Source organism: Sinocyclocheilus grahami, unplaced genomic scaffold, assembly GCF_001515645.1.
Source record: "Sinocyclocheilus grahami isolate Dianchi unplaced genomic scaffold, SAMN03320097.WGS_v1.1 scaffold387.1, whole genome shotgun sequence".
In the NCBI taxonomy this organism is placed as follows: Eukaryota; Metazoa; Chordata; class Actinopteri; order Cypriniformes; family Cyprinidae; genus Sinocyclocheilus; species Sinocyclocheilus grahami.
This window is the reverse complement of record NW_015505566.1, coordinates 798,210-822,130: the sequence shown is the minus strand read 5'-3', so window position 1 is coordinate 822,130 and position 23,921 is coordinate 798,210. Positions and strand designations below refer to the sequence as shown.

The 23,921-nt window shown below is 37.2% G+C and overlaps 1 protein-coding gene across 1 annotated transcript; it reads right to left on the bottom strand.

Moving 5' to 3' along the window:
* Nucleotides 1-1,678: 1,678 nt before the first annotated feature.
* Nucleotides 1,679-22,401, bottom strand: LOC107550099 (grainyhead-like protein 2 homolog). Its single transcript, XM_016231326.1, has 16 exons — nucleotides 22,101-22,401; nucleotides 18,996-19,182; nucleotides 17,907-17,974; nucleotides 17,450-17,807; nucleotides 17,298-17,356; nucleotides 16,628-16,784; nucleotides 15,779-15,890; nucleotides 11,843-11,937; nucleotides 9,438-9,596; nucleotides 7,904-7,961; nucleotides 7,490-7,629; nucleotides 7,003-7,040; nucleotides 5,362-5,453; nucleotides 3,782-3,867; nucleotides 2,723-2,787; nucleotides 1,679-2,260 (listed from the first exon to the last, which is right to left on the bottom strand). The coding sequence occupies exons 1-16, from the start codon at nucleotides 22,118-22,120 to the stop codon at nucleotides 2,146-2,148; spliced, it is 1,809 nt and encodes a 602-aa protein (XP_016086812.1). The 5' UTR covers nucleotides 22,121-22,401; the 3' UTR covers nucleotides 1,679-2,145.
* Between the last annotated feature and the right edge of the window lie 1,520 nt (nucleotides 22,402-23,921).

Sequence of the window (23,921 nt, the reverse complement as noted above, 5' to 3'; positions counted from 1 at the left end):
TTATTAACCCAGGATCGGTTGTAACCCTGGTTTAACAAAATTCTTGTATGGAATTCTCGTTAACCTACAGGGTTTAAAGTGGCCATATCTCAAGATTAAAGAACGAAAGTTCGCTGAAAATGAACTCACCCTCAGGCCATCTAAGATGTAGATGAGTTTGTTTCTTCATGGGAACAGATTTGGAGAAATGCAGAATTACATCACTTGCTCACCAATGGATCCTCTGCAGTGAATGGGTGCCGTCAGAATGAGAGTCCAAACAGCTGATAAAAACATCACAATAATGCACACCACTCCGGTCCATCAGGTAAAGTCCTGTGAAATGAAAAGCTGCGTGTTTGTAAGAAACAAATCCATCATTAATGCATTTTTAACTTCAAATGAAATAAAAAATGAGTCCTCTATTTAACATGCTATTGCTTGTTAAAGAGTCATCTCGTCTGAAACAGGAGAGAAAGCTGCACAGGTCAAGCATCATTTACAAGTCAATACAGTCCAAAACGGCTCTAAACAAATATGTGGGTGGATTTTGATGTGAGAGGACAACAGGGGATGGACTTTATCACTTGAGGAAGCGTTATTATGGAATATGGACTTATATTTTAGCCGGAAGTAATGGTTTGAAGTTTTAAAAAAGTCTTGATGGATTTGTTTCTTACAAACACACACCTTTTCATTTTACAGGACATTAACTGATGGACTGGAGTGGTGTGGATTATTGTGATGGTTTGTATCAGCTGTTTGGACTCTCATTCTGACGGCACCCATTCACTGCAGAGCATCCACTGGTGAGACACTGATGTTATGCTACATTTCTCCAAATCTGTTCAGATGAAGAAAACTCATCTACATCCTGGATTGCCTGAGGGTAGGTAAATCTTCAGCAAATTTCTGGTAAACTGTTCCTTTAATTGTAGTGTGAAAAAAAACAATCCAAATTTGATAAAAAATGCTTTTATTTACATACAAATTATTATTCCGAAGTGCCCTTTTACATTATTTCTTTTGGAAGACAATGGTTTTCAAACATTACAGCTCAAAATGGTGCTGATCAACTGAATCGGCACTACACAGTTAATGTTATCCTGTTACACTATACAAACACTAGAAATGAACCAGACTTTAAGACTGCATAGTTATTTCAAACATAATGACAATGAGACGCTCATATTTGGATGCAAAAGGGAAAAACCTTCGCTGTTTATGTAAAGATACACGTTCAGACAAGGTCATGAAATCTTTTTGCATTTAAAACCAATGGAACCTTTATAAAATTAATTTCACATTAAACCATGAGTGCAACATGTAAAACATGCAACTGAAATGTGTCTGAGCTACACTTACTGTGACTGATCATTAGTACTGTACAGTTAAACATTACAGTATTTATACATATTTCCTGCTTTGCACTATTTAGCATACAAAAACTTGAAATGGCACAGTCTCATAAAAATAGCTTTCTTTTTGCATCAGAAAAAAAGTCTGTGAATATTCAGACAGTAAGAAGCTAAATCATATCTACCAAGCTAACATTAACAATAATATTAATGGCACCATAATACACACACTCACAAAAAAACATTGACAGTATTGGACACTTTTCACAGATCAACAGCTCTGCAGACTCTCAAACTCCACAGAAAAGTCCAAAATTCATATTTTTGCTGCAAGCAAATGTATCTTAGCATTATAATTCCAGTGGACGCTTGCTTTTGTTGAATATTCATACTGTACGCACAGTATTTTGATGTGATGAAGAGATCACGTATTTCATTTCATACTCCACTCCAGTGAAATCCTTTGGAAGAAACAGTTGAGATTCAGGTGGGAATCTGTTGGTGGTCTCCAAAATTAAGTGAAATGTGAATTAGTCTGTACTTTGGTCCTTAATGTGAAGCCAGTGATAGCAATATACTTTCCATCCACAGCAGAACAGTGAAATTGTGGACATGTTTGGGATGCGCCGAAACTCCTAATTGACCATTAAAAATCATACTTGAGGTCTCTTAAAAATGAGGTATGTCAGCTTTAGTTGATGTCAATTCAATTTATGGACAGTTGATGTTGAATCTGACCAGGCTGGAGTCCAAGTAACAAGTCTTTTAGCTTAAACATACTGAATGTTAGAAATGCATGTGCTGCTGTTCATATTTCCGTTAATGTGATTTTGTAAGCATCTGCGTAGTTCTCAATACTCAGGATAAATGTGTCCTCGTTAGAGTAGTGCTCGATGATATTGTCGTCCAAGTTCACCAGGATCCTGAAATGTGGAGAATAAACTAAATTACAACGGGCTTATTAGTCGTCATCTGAATCTGAAATGTCCTCTTAATAATAATAATAATAATAATGAGTTTTATTTTTTATAGCGCCTTTCCAGAGCTCAAGGACACTTTACAATAAACATCAGAAATGTGAGGATAACATCAAAAAAACAATCAAACAATAATACAGAAAGTAAAGTAAAGAGAACATCAGACATCCGGGGAGTAATATATGGATAAGACAACATAAATCAGAATAAACAGAGGTCAACTTTGGTAACATTGTGAAAACAAATGAGTTTTGAGCAGCGATTTAAATTCAGACAGGTTATTGGCAAGACAGAACGATCTGTGAAGAGAGTTCCGTAATTTAGGGGCAACAACACTAAATGATCTGCCCCCCATGGAAGAGAGGCGATACCGAGGGACGGTTTCAGGGTCCTCTTGAAATAGCTTACCCTTTCTTGCTCTTCTTGTAAATCTTGGCCATTCTATCAATGGGAACACCGTACTTCTCTGAAATCTGTTGATATGAAAGAATTCATCAATTAAATCATGTATCAGAGCGTAAAATTGACAATGATTTGATTTTGATTGCTTAAAATAAATTTAAAAAATCTATATAAATTTGTTCATGATTCAGTTGGATCTGATTATTTTAGTCTTAATTATTTTTTTTAAATATGCTGAAGACACAAATATAATTAGATGGATCATTTTTACCAAGAGGTAGATTGGGATCAGGCACTGGATTTATACAACTGAAAATGGCCAATCTATTTACAATTTATACACTTCATTTTCAAGTTGATGCTGTTTCATTTTACACCTCCATTACTCAGCACACTGCGTCAGTAATTTAGAGTAGAGCGCCCCTACAGCGACAGATACTCACTGCATCCATGAGTCCTCTGAGAGTGGGCGACCGCAGCATCAGAGCATCGAACACCTCATCCGACTCCTTCCTCACGTACAGGAGCACTGTGAAAACATTAAGTCTGCTTAGTGTCAAAGCAATCTCTACTGAAGTAACTGGACTTAATTATGTCATAGTTTTTCTTCATAGAATTTGAATAGAATGTGGAATTAAATTAAGACTTTAGAATCTAATCAGCGGTGGGAATTCAGAGCATGCTGCACATAGAAATGATAGAGTAAAGTACAACCACCCTACAAACAGCTATGGAAACAATTAAGAGACCACTTGAAAATGATCAGTTTCTCTGGATTTACTGAATTGACTAGGTATGGGTTTGAGTAAAATGTTCATATTTGTGTTATACTCTGTCTGATAACATTTCTTTTCAATTTCAAATAAAAATATCTGAGCTTTTTTTTTTTTTTGCCGAAAATGACAATTGCTGAAAATAATAAATGCTTTTATTTGTTGTGATTGAAAATCAGGGTTATTCCACCAAATATACTGATTTCTTAACCCTTCTGAAGTTAAAATCATTACTCAGCACACTGCGTCAGTAATTTAGAGTAGAGCGCCCCCTACAGCGACAGATACTCACTGCATCCATGAGTCCTCTGAGAGTGGGCGACCGCAGCATCAGAGCATCGAACACCTCATCCGACTCCTTCCTCACGTACAGGAGCACTGTGAAAACATTAAGTCTGCTTAGTGTCAAAGCAATCTCTACTGAAGTAACTGGACTTAATTATGTCATAGTTTTTCTTCATAGAATTTGAATAGAATGTGGAATTAAATTAAGACTTTAGAATCTAATCAGCGGTGGGAATTCAGAGCATGCTGCACATAGAAATGATAGAGTAAAGTACAATCCCCCTACATACAGCTATGGAAACAATTAAGAGACCACTTGAAAATGATCAGTTTCTCTGGATTTACTGAATTGACTAGGTATGGGTTTGAGTAAAATGTTCATATTTGTGTTATACTCTGTAAAGGTCTGATAACATTTCTTTTCAATTTCAAATAAAAATATCGGAGCTTTTTTTTTTTTTTGCAGAAAATGACAATTGCTGAAAATAATAAATGCTTTTATTTGTTGTGATTGAAAATCAGGGTTATTCTACCAAATATACTGATTTCTTAACTCTTCTGAAGTTAAAACATTGGTATTGTGTTGTCTAAAATTGAATATAAACATGACTGAAAACATGGCTTCTTTTTTGTTATTTTGACCAATTGTCATTTTATGCAAAAGATACTCTAAATGGCATTTTAATTTAAAATTTGGATGAAATGTCATCAGTAGTTTACAGAATAAAATAAAAATTACGTTTTATTCAAACACATAAATATAAATCGTAAATCCAGAGAAACTTAGAATTTTCAAGTGGTCTCTTCATTTTTCCATAGCTGTTTTTATTTAAAATATAGTTAACAAATCATTTGATGAGTTGATTAGCTGATTGGCATGTCACCATATTCTAATTTGTTGAGATTTGATGGGTTTTTGTTAAATGTGAGCCAAAATTATCACAATTAAAATAACCAAAGACTTAAACTACTTCAGTCTGTGTGCACTGAATTTATTTAATACACGAGTTTCACAATTTGAGTTGAATTACTGAAATAAATGAACTTTTCCACGACATTCTAATTTATTGAGATGCCCCTGAATAATATATATATATATTTTTTTTTTTTTTTTGGCTACAACCAGCACCAAATAGAATTTTTAAGAAAAAGACTTTCAAACAATAGAATCCTACAGAAGCTTCATGGAACATATTCATATTTTTATTTATTTATTTTATTTTTTTGGTATAAAATGTCCTTGTTTTCTCAAGAATTGTTTATGGCCTGTGTAGGTGTCTTGAAACTGTTCTTATTTTTTCAATTCTGTGCAATAAATCAGAAAATAGCATCATAATCTCAACTATTTTAACTTTTGGCGAATTGGTGGCTAATTCATATGAATCCATACAATCTCATTTGTACATTATGTTAAGGGGTGGACCTTCATGTTTACTTTTCTCTAAAAAAAAAATTTTAAATCACATGTTTTGTCCAATTCTCATCATACAGATTGATACGAAATCGCCACCTTGTAAAACAGTGAGATCAGGTTGGGAAATACACTCTTCAGCTGTAGATGTGCATGTGTGTAAGTGTGTCTCTGACCTCTCTTCTGTGTCTCCTCTCTGGGCTGTTTATGGGGCGGTGGACAGAAGTCATCCTCAGACTGCCGGAACATCCTCTTCACCAGCACACTTCTAACACAAACAAACACAATGGCATCATGCCTCTCTCAACTGACCAATCACATGATCAGATTCTGATCTGAATGACCTGAATGCAGTGATATGTGACCCCGGACCACAAAACCAGTCATAAGGGTCAATATTTTCGAAATTGAGATGTATACATCATCTGAAAGCTGAATAAATAAGCTTTCCATTGATGTGTGGTTTGATAGGATAGGACGATATTTGGCCGAAATACAACTATTTGAAAATCTGGAATCTGAGAGTGCAAAAAAATCTAAATATTGAGAAAATCACCTTTAAATTGTCCAAATGAAGTTCTTAGCCATGCATATTACTAATCAAAAATTAAGTTTTGAGATATTTACAGTAGAAAATTTACAAAATATCTTCATGGAACATGATCTTTGCTTAATGTCCTAATGATTTTTGGCATAAAAGAAAAATCAATCATTTTGAGCCATACAATGTATTTTTGGCTATTGCTACAAATATACCCCAGCGACTTGACTTACTGCTTTTGTGCTCCAGGGTCACATAGGATCTAATCATGATTATTTGACAAAACAGCAATCACTGTGTACTTAAAGGGTATATTTACACAACAAGGATGTATTAAAAACAGAAATGTTTTTCCTTTGTATTTTTGAAAAGTTCTGTGAACAGATGACAACATCATCAAATCACTCCGTTCACACGAATCCGCGAAAATGACTAAAATGCTGCATTATTCATGCCAGACCAGTAGTTGGCAATGACACTTTGTAGAGAAACACTACGCAGCTAATGTAATACACGTAATGCGCATGTGCATAATGTCACAGTTTTCACAAATTCACATTTTCATGTATTACACAGAAACGATAGCGGTATTGTTTTCCAAAACATGCACTCTGAAACCTGTTCACAAAAGTTTGCATTTTCAGGCCCCCAAAAACAGCATTGTCGTGTAAATTAATGGTTTTGTGTAAACACCCCCTTAATTACAATCATTACATTTTAATATTGACAAATTTAAAGCGAATATAAAAATGTCACAAAACACACAATTAATTTTTCCTTCTTAAGAGTAGTAGTGTGCCATGTGACTATTTTAAGACTTTAAGTGCTTTTAAAATATTTTAATGTGTAGAATATTATTTGTATACAATGCTAGAGTTGTATGTGATAACATTACTTTTTTAAGTGTATGTGTATTAGACTTTTACTGTAAATAATATAACTAAAACAGACAATTAAATCATTATCTGAATGATAATTAATTACCAGGAAAATGTCATCATCATGATAGCCCTAAACCAAACACTAAACAGATTATATATGATTCATGTTATGGATGTAATACCACAACTCAATACATTTTACAGTGAATCATTTTTTTTATTAAACAGTGTTGATAGTCACTTTTATTAATAAATATTCTTGAGGATCCCTGTGATCTACTATTGCATCAGTGCTAGTAGTTAATTATGAGGTGATGTGATGCTCATTTAGTTATGATATAAGAATATCTTATTCTGTTTTACAGCATAAATACTGAGAAAAAGCTCAAACTCACCCTTCGCGTTCAATTTCCTCTGTATTAAATGCAAACACCTGCAAAGAGTTGTGTTCAAAAGTTTGTCGTTTTATTTCCAGTAAACATTCATAAGCAAGCATCTCTGTAACATTCAGAACAAGCCGGAAAATAGACACTACAATGACCAGTTCAGCAGATATCACTCCTAATAAACAAATGTCACCTAAGTATCCAAGATACTCACACATATGCTGCACGAGGAAGGTAACCGTGAACTTTCATGTCGGGTTCTGAAAGGTCAGTCGCTCTCTAATAAGTTTCAATCTCGTTAGACACACAATGGACCGCTAAGGTCTTCATGACAGTTCTTTAATGAGCCTCTACAGCCTTTTTGAGATTTGAGGAAGCAAACACAGAGGGCAGACTATGTGACCTCAATTACAGCCGTCTGCAAAATGGCAGAGGACTTTCAACACAAAAGAGCTTGTGATCTGGTCATTGAGTGTGTTTTCAGACTGACTCATACCTGGCCTGCCCTCTGTAAGTTCCCAAAGTGCACATCCGGGATGAAGAGAACCGGCTGGGCATCCAGATCAGTCATAGTTTTAAAGAAGGTGGCGTCACATTTTTTCGGGACAGAAACCGCCCCGACGCCTCCATCCTTTCCTGATGAGATGAAGTCATTTGTACATGTAAGAATAACTGTTATTGATGATAATAATGGTGACTCATCCTGCAAAACACAGGTTTCGGTCCAATCAAATGTGCCATGGACTAGCAAGTAGCACATCATGGTTCATGGTTGTGAAGCCTCTAGATTATTCAAAAAATGCACTTCAATAAGAAATATGTCAGGAGAGAAAATTGTGTTTATCAAATCACTTATTGCGTTCCTTAAAGCTTATTTTTATGAATTGGAGATGCTTTCAGTGCTTCAGACCTTTTGTCTTCTTGCGGTTCTGTTTCCTCTCCTCATCTCTGATCTTCCTCTCCGCTCCCTGAGCCGCACAAACACAGACAGGAAAAGCACAGAGAAAAGAGAAATTAGAAACAGTAGCATGTCTGTGAAAAGGTAACAATAATGAACAACCACAAGATGGCACTACAGTTCCTGAGTTGTAGACCAGGAACACACCATAAACATGTCTAAATAATGACCCACTTAAGCTGTAGGTAAAAGCTTATTAAATTGCTTATTAAAATAAGTGAGCATGCATATATATTGCTGCACGGATGATGTACTTTTGTAGGCTCAGAAATGAGAATTTTGCTAAAGTTAATGGGATTTTGAATGGGTTTTAAAGTCTGTATAACACAAGGTCAGGAGGATCATTTAACAGTATATTCTACAATATGAAATACATCAGTAATACCCCTTGAGATTTTTAAAAAGCTTTTACTTGTTTTGAAAAAGGTGGTTGATCACAAGTGTCTGAATGGGACTCCAGAGGTTGTCTAAGATATTAAACATCGTCACACTGAACAGATAAACTCATCTGATCACTAGCCACTCTCACAGCCTCATTGTGTTTATAATCACACTCCTGCAAACTATTCTAACTCAAACTTTCAAGGAAAATGGTTTTAAATAAAGACTGAAAGAGTTGCCAGAAGCTCAGTGATGGTGACATTTAAGTCATGTGTCCGTGGTGTACTTCGTTTATAACCAATGCTAAGCTTTCTCTTTAATTCTGGCAATTATATTTAGGCTGCAAAATTGAAAAAAGTTCTGTTCATTTGTGAAGATTATCACGACGTACAAATGATAAAAACTTTTGTTAGTCACAGGACTTATATTCTGCAATAATCCAAAAGCCTATAGAAAAATCCTATTGGGTTTTTGTCAAGGGAATCGCGGTGAAACGAACTTACAAGTTGACCTAAAAATTTAAAAAAGTCATCACTGCAGCTCTCTATTACTGCTGTTTTAAAGGGATAGTTCACCTAAATGTGAAAATTTGCTGTTAATTTACTCACCCTCAGGCCATGTAGGTGACATTTTTTATTCTGTAGAAAAGTTAAAAGTAAAGTAAAGCACTCTAGACTCGTGAACGCGCTCCGGACAGTTTGCATGAGGCTATAGATTACAGGCAGTAATGTTGTAAATAGCACTCTTGTTTCTTGCACAGACCAATTGTTTTGCTTCATAATACATCAATATATCATAAGGAGCCACGGATATTAATTATGTGTTGCCTGTATATGCTTTTTTGACTCTAAAAGTGACGGTAGCTGTTGACTTGCATTTTATGAATCACCAAGGACCACGGTTTCAGCTATAAATCTTCTTTACTGCTCCACTGATGAAAAAAAGAGTCACCTACAAATTGGCCTGAGTAAATTAACAGCAAACTTTCATTTCTGGGTGAATCTCTTTAACTATTCCTTTTAAATCTCCATGACTGCTTCCACAGATATACCCATATGTTGGAATACCATATGCATAGGTTCAAAGGTTATAGGTCAAGCTTCACCTTATCACAGAAGGCCTTGATTTGACAGTAGGCTCTGTGCAGGGGTTTGTTGCTGCGGTTGTTGTAGCTGTAGGTGTCGATCTGTATCATCAGAGGAAGACCCTTCACCCCCTTCTGAGAGGAGAAATCTGTGCTCAGACAGTTCACCGTGATGAAGATCTAACAATCAAAGACAAAAACAGTTCAGTTCCACATGAAGGTTCATGTTAAGAAAACAAGCATGTTAGTGGTGTCTGTCAGTGCAAAACTCTGCCACTGGGGTACTGTGGGAGATTGTTATGATATATAATGTAGGTATCTGGATGTACATGTAACAGACGGTTGCATAAGAACTGCCATATTTATATTTTCTAACAGCTTGTTCCGGATTGACCTACACAGTCCTGACCGTTGAAAGTGCACATTGTTTTTCACCCACCATCCACCTACACACGCAAAACAGGTGCCTGCCTCGACACGTCTATCTGTACCACTGACTACTACAGAAACAACGCTCTGACTGCACACTAACAACTATGCCGTTTCATCTGCACAGAACACTCAAAGTTCCAACTGAAGGAAATAGTTTTATATTAATACAAGACCCAATTTTAATCTTAAATGTCATCTTTGCATTGATTCATTTTCAATTCCAAAGCAGTTTTTAGCCTCTGCCTCCTCTCTTGCTCACTAAATATTTATGTGGTTAGTTATTAACGGTTTCATATAATAATCCTTTACCAATGCCAGAGGACAAGAAAGAGGCCATCGTTAGGTGAAGCGTGGCAAGAAAACTGAATTGGAGCACTTCATATGTATTGAATACACTCATATGGCATCGGAAAATCTTTTATTTCCTAATTTGCCACCGGAAAACCTTCTATGTAGCAATGCATGACTTGTATTATAACAAAAGATTTCTGTGTCAAATAATACTATCCTTTTAACTTTTCGATTCATCAAAGAATACTTTTTAAAAATGTATCGTGGTTTCCACAAAAATATTAAGCAGCACAACTGTGCTGCTTAATATTGAAATTTGCCACCGGAAAACCTTCTATGTAGCAATGCATGACTTGTATTATAACAAAAGATTTCTGTGTCAAATAATACTATCCTTTTAACTTCTCGATTCATCAAACAATACTTTTTAAAAATGTATCGTGGTTTCCACAAAAATATTAAGCAGCACAACTGTGCTGCTTAATATTGAAATGATCAATTTCAATATTGATAATAATAATAAATATTTCTTGAGCAGCAAATCAGCATATTATACTGATTTCTGAAGGATCATGTGACACTGAAGACTGGAGGAATGATGCTGAAAATACAGCTTTGATCACAGGAATAAATTAAATTTTTAAATATATTACAATAGAAAACATTTATTTTAAATTGTAATAATATTTCACAATATTACTGTTTTCGTAATATTACCACTCGTAAAATAAACTAAGCCCTTCCACACTGCAGCAAGGGCATAATTTCCAGCTCACAGATCAATGGCTCATGGAGAGACTCAGTTTATGGCTTCCTCCACTCCAGCCTGATGAGAAGAGCTTTGAAGGGACTTGTAATAAAAGTTTGAGAGTATGTTAGGTCAGAGTATGAGATGTTTATCAGATCAAACTGAGCGCATTTCACACCCCACTGCATGCTTTTACTTGAGCTTGGACTCAAAAAAAAAAAAAAAGTCAAACCCACTTAAATATCCTTCCAAGGGCGGCTGCATTGAGACATCACATGGTCCACATTAATAGGTTTACCAGTGTGAGTTGGCCCGATAAAAAGCAAATGTTTGCATAGAGAGCTTTAGGTGAATATACTCCAGAGGCGAGTGTTTGAACTGAGCTGTATTGCAACAGAAGAGCCACAATAGGAGGGCAGGACTCTACCTGTGAGGCTGGGAGGATCTGGACTCGGGTTTGTGTGCGTTTGGCCATGTACACACACAGACCTGGTTCATTTCCTACTCTCAGTAGTGTACATGTGTAACCCGAGACACCGTACAGGAGAAAATAGAGGTTTAAATTAATAGACGGGACTGGGGAAGATGCACCAGGGTATTGTGAATCAAACATCACGCTATTCATGGCTCTTGGGGCGTGTTCAACAACAGGACAGAAACTACAGCATGTAAAATACACATATCAGATGTCGTAACACTCCACCCTGTTTCTCAATAACATTTTGTGTATCACACGTAATGGTGGTAGTGCGAATGAATGAAAGAAAAAAAACAGATCCACTGATGTAGTCAGACTGTAAAAACTGAACCTTTGGTTGGGTTTAACAACTACATCTCCCACTTCAACATCCATATGCCCATAAGCCCAAAACACACACTGGAGGACGTATTCATTGTAAATTTGCAGTGCCACATCAGAACTGTGAGCACACAGTCTTGGTGCTAGATGACTTACCTTGGCCTCCTCATTCACGTCCCAGGTAAAGGACACAGCGTTGTAAGCGATTTCTTCAATATTCCCAATTGTGTTGAAGCTCTCTTTGTAGTCAGCTGTAGAGAGAACAGGAAATGTCAGTTCTCATACTTGCTGAAAAAACAACAACAAAGCAAACCAGGATATGTTGTGTTTTGGATACTAGGTTTACAGCTATGCACCACTAGCACCAGACCACAACTAACCTGCGTAAACCAGTCCAAACCAGCGTGCACTTCACCTACAGACTGATACGTGCGGGGGTAGAGGCATGTACAATTTATATGGTGTATGAACAATTTTAGGGAGTGATGTGCGAACAGCTCAGGCGAGTGTCAGAGAATGGCGACATTAAAACAATGTCTGCTAAAGCAAGTGGTTTTAAGACTGATAAGCTGAGTGTACCCTTCCAGGCTAGATAACTCTTATCTGTTTATGTAAACAAACATTAACTTTTTTAGTAGCCGCTTGATAGGCCATTTATGACCACTCACACTTTAAACATGTCTGTGATTCAGCCTAAATGTCATTACTTTATAGATTTACGTTGAAGTGATCTCATAACAGTTTCAATGGCTGGAGTCAGCCTGTCTATGCTAGCGTAGCTACGGCAGTTAACTTTACATTCTTGACTGGTACTTTCTTAGTGGCTGTGTTGATGTCCACCAGGCTAAAAGTCAGGGCTGCCCCTGGCTAAAGTTTTTTTTGTCAGTTAATAGTTGTTCATTTAAGCCATTAGTTGACTAATTGCATGTTTATTAATTTAATTACTTGAATATATACTTAGGGGGCCTTTAATATAGGCTATAGCCTACTTCGCATTCAAGCGCATGTACTGTATAAACCTTGCCGCAAAGCACCCACAAATGACTATGAATGTGTCGGAAAAAATAGCAAGGATATATTTTAATTATTTATTAATAAACTAGTGTTTTCTGAGTCAGTGTTAGCTGTAAAGATGAAGTTGACGCTGCTGACTCGCCACCTCCACAGTGGATGCGCCTTTAGAGAAATGCTCCATTCGTACGGATTACATAATGAGAGAGTATTTGAATTGGTTCCTTTAAAAGTAGACATTTCAAGCTTTCTGTAGATATATTTCTCACGTCTGTGAGGCAAGTAGCACATACGCTGAGTTTCGCTGCATTTTTGTGACGCGCTCCACAGTTCAAGGAGACCGAGACAGCAGAAAGCACATCCTGTTTGTTTTCTTTATTTTACAAAAGCAAGCTTTGTTAATATTGAGAGAAAGGTAAAACACTTTACAGTTTCGAATGATGTTAATTACTCTTATCTGCATCAGCAAAATGATGGCATATGCCGGCACCTCCATGTCATGCAGGACAATTAATAGTTTAACCCTAAGCTAACCCCAACCCTAACCCTAACCCTAACCGACTAGCCAACTGATAAAATTTTAGTCAACTAAGCTTCTTCTCCTCAACTAACCTGTAGTCGACTATTAGGGGGGCAGCCCAGCCCTACTAAAGTATTAGATTACTTAGAAATCAAATAGCACCCATTTGCACAGCTAGCAGCATTATTTAAGGATCATTCATTGGTCGGGCAACCGGTAACACACTTGCTCATCATAGAAAAGGTGTGCTCAAGTCATAGCATGTATGAACTGCATGTTCAATGTTTGAAAGATTGTTGTGACTCTCAAAACAAAATCTGTTCAAATCCTTAACCCTAAGTATGAGTGGTAGCAATAGTGGTGATTTCCTATGTTAATTAGACTTTCTTTCTTCGGTTTCCAAACTTCTTTGTAATTTAATAAGCTGTCATTACAGGGGCGTTCATCTCTATGTTAAGTAAACCCAACACCTGTCTTACTTTTGGGTAACTTGGGGATTAGGAATGGTGAAATCCTTCCCAAGGATCTCCTTTGGGTCATTTACCAAGCATGCCCGACGATGCCCGTAAGCGAGCTCCCCCAGTTAAATAGCCCCATTCAAATCCCAGCTCTAGTGACATGGCCCCAAGCCTGAGGAACAATCCCGCCTCAACTGCTATTCAAATCCCAACTGTGCAGGTGTCATGTTTCAGTCACTGTCTCCTGTACTTGGCTTCAGCATACTGCAGTTTACCATGTGCCCAAAGGTCTGTCCACTTCACCAATTTACCAACACTTTATTCGCATCCCGTAGTACAAAGCTCACCTTCCATCAACAAAACATTCCTCTATTTTTGCCCCATCTATGAGAGCAGGGTTTAAGACAAAGATAGCTGTCATCACGTCTCAGATATTCCCTCAGGGTGCTCCCAGGATGTGAAAGTCTTGGGGCCAAATCTTGACAAAGTGCATAACAGAGCGTCTGATTACTGGAGATGAGGGGAGGACAAGAAGCAACAGGCTCAGGATGACTGTTCTCTCAAGGTGTGACAAGGCCGAGAATAAGACGTGAATTGTTTAGACTCGTAGCTGCCCCACACCAGGTGGACTCCCAACAATTTTGGGCCTGCATGTTGGGCTCTTTTTTTCTCATTCAACTTGATTCAGAAGCTGGGCTAGTGATCTGAAGGTCACAAGTTCAAATCCCAGGTGGGGTGACTCGTGGAGTTAGAGAATAATTGCGATCTAACACCATTACACCATTACTTAATCCTAGGTTGCTCCAACGGGACCATCCCTGTAATAAAGTGTACAGCTGTGGATAAGAAACCACCCAATAAATAACTATAAACTAATTCATAACTAATTAAAATCCCAGATTCAGTGAGGAAAGAACTCGGTCCAAATCTCAAGAGTGTAAAGAGATCTGCATCGATCTGTAAAAAAAATCTCAGGGCAGACTCTCTAGTCAAAGTTGTGTATAATTTGAGTGTATTGCCATTTAGCAACCTAGTACCCATTAGCTGAGCAGAGGGAAACCAAGAGGAACCAATCTCCTGAGAGCCCTGAGGGCTTCTGGGATGTAAGGCACCATCAGTCTTCAAACTAGTGGTGGGTGCACAATGAACTGTTTTGAAAGCAAGAAGTACTTTCAGACCAAAGAGTGTTGAGTAGTAGTTTAGTTAATGATTTTTGGAAAAAGAATTATACATAATCTACACAAGTACAAGAACACAAATGCTTTTAGCTATGCAAATTCAATCTCACGCATCGCTGCATTCATAAATATTTACTCTTTCACATCAACAACTGCCATGGCGGAGCCACAGTTTGAAGAGAATCTTGCTGCTGATATACTTATAGCTAGTAACCTGTTCTGTTTAATTCAAGGGTGTCCAATCCTTCACCTGGAGGGCCAGTGTCCTGCAGAGTTTAGCTCCAACCCTTATTAAACACACCCAAATTAGCCAATCAATGTCTTCAGGATCACTACAAACTTCCAGGCAAGTGTGTTAGAACAGGTTGAAGCTAAACTTTGCAGGACACCGGCCCGCTAGAAGCAAGATTGGACACCCTTGGTTTAATGGCACAGACATTTTAAGGTAAATCTATTGCCCCATTGAGTATGCCGTACACCAAAGTAACACTGCACATTATATAAAACTAGACCGTGCTCTTGCAGTGCAATGGCCAAAGCACGCATGTCTGCGTTCATATAATTATATACAGTGGTGGTTCCCAACCCTGGACAACTATCCCTAATAATCCACATCTGATTCTCACAGACACTCCGAGACTTGAAATGTGTGTTTTATATCATCAGATAACAGGTGTGTTGTTGGGGACTATCCACGACCTGGGTTGAGAACCACTGTTAAACAAGGGATAGCCATCTCTTCCTGGAGGGCAACCTTTCTGCAGACTTCATTTCCAACCCTGCTCTAACACATCTGCCTGTTCTTGTCTAGTCATTCTTATGCAGGATTAGACACCCCTGGGCTAAATTAACTGGGGTAAATTGGCAAAGCCTAATCAAAGTTCAAGGCTAAACACTGATCTCAGTAATGGAGAGGAAGCCTCACCGATGTCCAGAACCCTCTGCTTTGCCGTGTGCTGGCGAGAGTGCCAATACTTCCAGTACTTAAGCTGCTCATCACGGTTCTTATCTTCACTAAATACAACCATGACGACACTCTGATAGAGGAAATAAGAGAAAGGAGATTAACAGAGGTTATCACAATCCACTCATTACTTAATGCCCGTTCCAAACGTTCCAAGCATTCTTTTAAACTATTACTATAACAAGAATGGACAATATAGACATACATTACTGCTCAAAAGTTTGGGATTGCTAAGATTTTTTAATGAAAGAAGTTTCACGTTCTCACCATAGCTGCATTTTTTGATCAAAAATACAGTAATTGTGAAATATTATTAGAATTAAAAATATTTTTTAAATACATTTTAAATAAATGTTCTCTTTTAATATATACTAAGAAGTAGTCTAATTCCTAAGATGAAATTTTCAGCAGCCATTACTCCAGTCTTCAGTTATTACAGGTGAAAACGCTTGTGCTTTCCAAAAAAAAAATAGAAATGTGGAAGCAGTGATAAATATTTTTCAATATTCTTTAATGAATAGGAAATTCAAAAGAACAGCATTTATTTGAAGTAGAAATATTTTGTAACATTATAGATGTCTTTTCTGTCCTTTTTGATCAACTGAATATGTTAAAAGTATTAATTTCTTTGAAAATAAACTATTTCAACTATTTAATTTAGAGCTGTCATTCAATTAAAATGTTTAACAGAAATAAATTAAATATTCCAGTTAATTAATCAAAGCTCAACGACATGACATTGGCACATTCTACCATGTCAAGTTCTTCAGTTATCTGGTTTGATAGAAGAAGGCAGGCCTACACACTCACCCTCACTTTGCTGATGGGATGTCGGAGGCGTTTATTGGCACTTGTCTCATTCAGTGTAATAGCGTAGAACTGGCCTTTGTTCAGGTAGGTCATAGGCCCTTCACCCTGCTTCTGCCGCAACGACCTGCTAGCCTCGAGTGTGTACTGGAAGGTGTCTCTGTTGAACAGCATGTTTTTCAGGTGTGTGAGAGCTGATTCGTCCTAATATTACAAGCCTAACATCATTTTCATATAAATCACTTGGTTACAACAAACAACACTTACAACATTTCTGGTTGATCAAATATGAAGCCATCAGCTCCAAGCGATGATGGGCGGTACTTCTGCATCAAAAAAAACAATCAGCCATTAATCTGCTGTATTAAATCCAAGTTTTATAACAAATGTTTCAGAAACACCAAATTAATCTCACTTTGCTGATGGGATGTCGGAGGCGTTTATTGGCACTTGTCTCATTCAGTGTAATAGCGTAGAACTGGCCTTTGTTCAGGTAGGTCATAGGCCCTTCACCCTGCTTCTGCCGCAACGACCTGCTAGCCTCGAGTGTGTACTGGAAGGTGTCTCTGTTGAACAGCATGTTTTTCAGGTGTGTGAGAGCTGATTCGTCCTAATATTACAAGCCTAACATCATTTTCATATAAATCACTTGGTTACAACAAACAACACTTACAACATTTCTGGTTGATCAAATATGAAGCCATCAGCTCCAAGCGATGATGGGCGGTACTTCTGCATCAAAAAAAACAATCAGCCGTTAATCTGCTGTATTAAATCCAAGTTTTATAACAAATGTTTCAGAAACACCAAATTAATTGCTCCCACTTCATTGCTGTCTTCCTCATAGGTGCTATCTGGACTGCTGCGATGGTCATCCTTCCCGTATCCACTGTGACATACAGTCGAGGTGTCGAACGAGTGGGCCTGCTCACAGATGACCCGCATCGGTTCCTCTCCTTCTGTCCTGTAGTGAACCCCCGAAGGCATGAACACAGGAGTGTACGCCTCAGCCTTGACCACCGCAGCGGTCCCGCTCTCTCCCGCAGACACGCTGTACTGCTCCCGCTTGGTGTCCTGGTGATCCGTGTTGAGTGACAGATTAACAGGCACTGATTTCAGGACCTGGACGTGATTATCCACTGTCTCCGGCTCCATATGACTGCTGCTTCCCACTGTAGTGTTTCTGAGACAGTATGAAAGCATAAAAGATGAAAAGATGAAATAAGTCACATTTTTAAATCTATTTATTTAACTTCACCAATTCTTTAATCATTTCACTGACCTCTTTTCTGGTTCCTCTGAAATTTCAACCACTTTGCTGATGGGCAAAACTCTCTTATCTTTGGGCACCTGCAAAGGATAAAACATCAATAAACCTCAGCGCTGATAGTATCCTAGGCACTGTTTCACTATGATTGCTTGAACGGAGATTTATCACACCACATAGATAAATTGAAAACTTCCTGATTGTCTTCCGCTGGGTAACTTCCATATCAGATCAGCTAAGAAGCATCATTTCATCATATCCTTACTGTGCTAGTATGTTTTGGCTTATGAGACTCAAGCTATAAAGTTGTACTTGGTTGCACTGGTAGACATATTTATATTTTTGTTCATTAGTCAAGAAATCATGGATGAAAATTGAAAACTTCCTGATTGTCTTCCGCTGGGTAACTTCCATATCAGATCAGCTAAGAAGCATCATTTCATCATATCCTTACTGTGCTAGTATGTTTTGGTTTATGAGACTCAAGCTATAAAGTTGTACTTGGTTGCACTGGTAGACATATTTATATTTTTGTTCATTAGTCAAGAAATCATGGATGAAAAACAACCACAACTCTTTCTGAGGAACTACATTGTTTGGTGGAAGAATGCTGTTTTTATTAATATCATTACACTTTATTTGCTCTGTTTTATTTTGTGAAACTTAACTACGTATATGGAATAACCGTTTTATAAAAGCAATAAGCCCCGTGAAGACTGTTCTGTCCATCCAGTTCATCCTTATAATGAACAAAGCTGTTGTATGAATTGAAATACAGTGCACAAGTTAATGTTATTATGCATAAGTCTAAGTTTTTGCACCTATATTTGATTTTATTTATCATATTTGAATTAATATCATAATAAGTCAGCAAAAATCTGTTCATTGTGAAAACATATTTCCGGAGCTTCATACTGTAGGCCCAGTTACTATCCACTTCCACTGTATGGAAAAGAGCAGCTTGAACATTCTGCTGAATTTCTCTTTTTGTGTTCCACTGAAGAAAGAAAGGTTTCAAACACCATGAGGGTGAACGAATGATGACGTGAAAATGAAAATATGATTAATGTGAAGAAAGTAGGAGACTCAGCTGATGTCCCTGACCTTGTAGTACTCATAGAGGAGCCCCAGGGCGGCAGCACTGTCTTCATCTCCATTGATGCTCATCATGGCTTTGGTGGCCGCAGTAAGAGGATTCTCCAGGTAAGACCTCCAGGCCTCATCCTCACTGGTGTAGGCCCGACGCGAATGGAAGGACGGCTCATTGGGTACCACTACAACCAGCCTCTTACTGGGACACACACACACAACAGTATATCAGCACACTAGCAAACAGAAACACCGACATAAATGATCCAGGTGATAAAGCTTCATGTAAAAGCGCTGTTTTGCATACTGATGAAAACAAACCTGCACACTGCACCTTTTGTGAGTGTGATGTATAGTGTATTGATGCCAGGCATATCTAACCAACCAAATACTGACAGCAGACATTGTCAGAAGTCCTTCTGCATTTTACAGCCTGACAGACAACTACAGCTACAATGTAGTGGCACGTGACATGAGGAAGTACCACTGTTGGCTCTAGTCTCCCTATTTGATATCATATGTGACCCTGGAGCACAAAAGCAGTCTTAAGTCGCTGGGGTATATTTGTAGCAATAGCCAAAAATACATTGTATGGGTCAAAATGATTGATTTTTCTTTTATGCCAAAAATCATTAGGATATTAAGTAAAGATCATGTTCTGTGAAGATATTTTGTACATTTCCTACTGTAAATACATCAAAATTCATTTTTGATTAGTAATATGCATTGCTAAGAACTTCATTTGGACAACTTTAAAGATGATTTTCTCAATATTTAGATTTTTTTTTTGCACTCTCAGATTCCAGATTTTCAAATAGTCGTATCTCTGCCAAATATCGTCCGATCCTAACAATACATCACCATACATCAACGGAAAGCTTATTTATTCAGCTTTCAGATGATGCATAAATCTCAATTTCGAAAATTGACCCTTGTGACTGGATTCGTGGTCCAGGGTCACATCTGATATTAAATCTATATCTGGCTGCTTTTATTCTTCGGAATCATGGACAAGATATTCAGCAACATATAGTGGCCTCAAAATGTTTTTGGCCACACCTAAAATGAAACATACAATAAAATTCTACAATAAAATTCAAAAAATTATATCACTAAACATTGAACATTGAACGGTTGTGCTCTATGTTTTTTTTTTATTAATCTTGACTTTTCATCTGATCAGTTTTGAGGTTAAATGCAAACAAGGGTTCTTGTCTATTGTCTATTTGTTAACTAGGATTTATGGACATATGTTTGGTAACAAATCTTGTTTTATTTTAAAGTTAAAAACTGACCTAAGATGCCCTCCTCAGAATTGGGGCAGAAAGTTTCCAGTGACACACTGTTGCTGATGTTTTTTATTATTTTATAATTGAGCAGATTCATAATCTATTGTTTTTATGACATTTTAGTTTTTTATTAAAAGCATGGATATCAAACATAGAATTAAATAATAATGTCTCTTTGACTTGGATTCTGTTTTTGTGGATTCTAATTGGTCTGTTATTGCTCAGTTATAAAGTAAACCGTCAGCATTTCTTTACCCCAGTAGCGGGTAAGAAATTCAATGATTTAAAATGTTGTTCTATAAATATACTCTCAGAACCTAAAGGTAAATCTGAGTTGGGTTGCCGTGAACACAGAGCATGTGCTCCTGTGGGCTCTTTCACTGGAAAATGGGTAGAATGCAGGTAAAGTGGGTCATCTTTATCACTGTGTGTATACAAAACAAAATAATAATAATAATAATAAAAAAATTTAAATCAGCATATCAAATTTCAGCTCTGAAATAATATCATTTGTATATCTGCAGTGGAAAATGAGGTGCATATTCTGAGGCAAATCATGATGAGGTTACAAAGTAGCAAAACAGTAAGTAGATTATAAGGTAATTATACTTCTTGTATTTAATATTTTCCCTGTTTGTATAGTGGGGGTGATTAACTATTAGTGTGAGGAGGAGCCAAGTCATCTGAAACATACCTTTATGTATAAATTATCACAAAGTTTCCTACTTTACCTCTCTTCACCGGGTTTAATTGGAATAGCGCATGAATTCATTTCTATATAATTCTTTGACACACATAGAGATTAGTTATCTTTGAGACGCAAGACCCGTATTATGACCAGCAGCCCTGAGGATACGCCAGTCCAGTGCATTTACTTTGCCTATTTTATCAACTAAAATGTGTTTAATCACCACAAACATAAATAAAACGGTTGTTACGACGAATGACACACTAGATCTGAACACTGCATAGAATCAAACTATCAAAACAATCTTTCGGTAACACTTTATTTCGATAGTCCACTTTAGACATTCTGTTAACAGTAAATAACATTACAACTACATGTCAACTAGCAGTTAGTAGAGTATTAGTAGACTGTCTGCTTAATATCTTCTAACACTTTCTTTGTCAACTTATTCTACTAACCCTAAACCTACCCTAACAGTCTACTCTGAGAGTTAGTAGACATGTAGTTGCAAATGAATGAGAATTAGTTGACTTGTAGTTGACATGTAGTTACAAAGTTACTTGTAGTTAATAGAATGTCTCAAGTGGACTATCGAAACAAAGTGTAACCAATCTGTCAAACTTCACACAAGACACAAAATGTGTTTTAAAACTAAAACAACGTAATATCGACGCTTCTACATTAGGATGATCGTCAACGACATACTAAAAAAAACAACGAAATAACACAGCACACAAATAAACAGGCTAAATAAATAAATTGCATTTTATTTTTAGTAAAACTATTTTTTTTTTTTAAAAGCCATGTAGGGCATAAACCTCAGCTTTAAGGTGCAAATAAATGGGAATGAATTTCAGGTATAGCTTCAATTCAAGGTGTTTCTTCCTCCGTGAAAAATGGCGTTTTGACCGCAAAAAAGAAAATTCCTCATGCGGTGGTATTTATCAATAAAAGCAACAATAAGCCAAACAAAACCTGTATAGAATTATACGCGGGGAACGTAATTAACGCGACTATAAAAATGCGGTTTTCAGAGTTCAGAGAGAGTATTTAACTGTTCTGAAAGTAGACATGCAGAATGGCACGCGCTGACGGAGCGATGCTTGCGCTGAGGGAAGATTGTGTCGCAGTCCTGACTCTTACCTGTCTGCCTCCTCTGACATATCTCTCTTCCTCCGCGGCTCTTCCTCGTGAAACTGGACTTTCAAGTCGGTGCAGGTAACAGGTAACAGAAGACAGAGCGCGAGAGGGAGATGCCAGAACCCGGGCTACAGGTAAATCGACTTTTCTCTCTCGGGTTATTCCTCAAGGGCTGAAGGAACAGGTAGGAAACACCTGAGCTCGCCCGTCCAGTCCTTCCCGAAGTGATTTATGAATAAAGAAATAGATATTGAAACCGTTAGAACATGTTAAATCTACTTTTAACGTGTTTATTGTTTGCGTAGAGACCTATAGGTAAACTTTGATGGCTTATTTTTCTGTGTAAAGTATTTGGGTTCAAGTAGGGGCGGGTCTGCGCTCTGATTGGCCGGGGGTGCGAAAATGACGCTCGCTGATTGGCTGGCGCCTCAGAAGACAGGTTAGAAGACCCACCTCACCTGTAGCCATAGATGTGTCCTAGAAATAAAGGGCAGGAGCCAGCCTTTGTGTGATCTCTGGAAACTAGTTATTTGGTATTTATCTGTTTTTTCTTCCCTCGGCGAAGACTTAAAACTTTGGTGTTTGGTACAATATAGCCAAATATTCAGTATTGTGAAAGAAAATCCTGGATAAATTGAATATATAACATGCATGCGTCTCAATGTCAAATGCGGCTCTTCTCTCGACCACATTTAATATCAAGTTAATAACTGTCAATCAAGTTAATGTCAATATCACAGGTGCACGGTCGGATAATGCCACAATAAATAACTCGCATCCTATTTTGATTCTTACGAAATTCAAATCGTCAAGACCTGACATGCCCAGAAGTCAAATAGTAGTCAGTCAATATTAGCTCCTTAAAGAGTTGAGTTCAATTTTTGTGTGAGAAAAATCCATCAGTGATATTTCCCACACTTTCTGGCCCTGGAAAACCTTGTCAGGTGTGAACATGTACAGTGACCTCACTCGATGAGAATCGACGGGAAATAAGAAACTACTCGTACGACTTGAAAACACGACAATACCGATGACACTGAGATTGTGCAACATTAGCTGCGTTTACATGACACTTTTTGTTTCAAGTGAATGACTGATGAATCGGAGCAAGATGAAGTGAAGAGTGGTATTGTGTTACTCAAACATTAGTGCTGTTTTTAAGACAAACATCACTATTGCTCATACTTTTATTATACTATTATTTTGAATAATATATCATGAATACGATATCAAATTGTGCAGACTTTTTGAGGAAAGGATATTTCTTTTTATTATCATTGTTGAAAGCAGCTGTGCTGCTTTTTTGTTCATTTTTCATATTTTTGATTCATGTAGCATTATACATGTCTTTACAGTCCCTTTTGATCAATTTAATGCATCCTTGCTAAATAAAAAATGATTTTTCATCAAACTTTTGAATGGTAATGCATCACAGTTTCCACAAAAATATGAAGCAGCACAACTGTTTTCAACATTGATAATAATCAGAAATGTTTCTTGAGCAGCAAATCTGCATGTTATACTGATTTCTGAAGAATCGTGTGACACTGAAGACTGGAGTAATGATGCTGAAAACTCAGCTTTGAATCAATTACATTTTAAAATATATTCATATAGAAATGTTATATTAAATTGTAATAACATTTTACAATATTACTGTTTTTACTGTCATTTTTTTGTTTGTACTTTTTTTAATAAATGCATTCTTGGTGAGAATAACAGACATTCAAAAACATTAAATCGTAATTATTCCATACTTTTGGCCGCCAGTATACATGTTCCCTTTATTGAAATGCACAATATAGCCTGCTCGATGTTTCTGGC

Excerpts from the sequence above, each read along its gene's own strand:
- LOC107550099 (XM_016231326.1), bottom strand. The coding sequence starts at position 22,120 with ATGTCAGAGGAGGCAGACAG. Across the intron at positions 17,357-17,449 it reads ATGAGGAAGACAGCAATGAA|AAGTACCGCCCATCATCGCT; the intron begins GTGGGAGCAATT and ends TTTTTGATGCAG. Across the intron at positions 2,261-2,722 it reads TACAAGAAGAGCAAGAAAGG|GATCCTGGTGAACTTGGACG; the intron begins GTAAGCTATTTC and ends TCCACATTTCAG.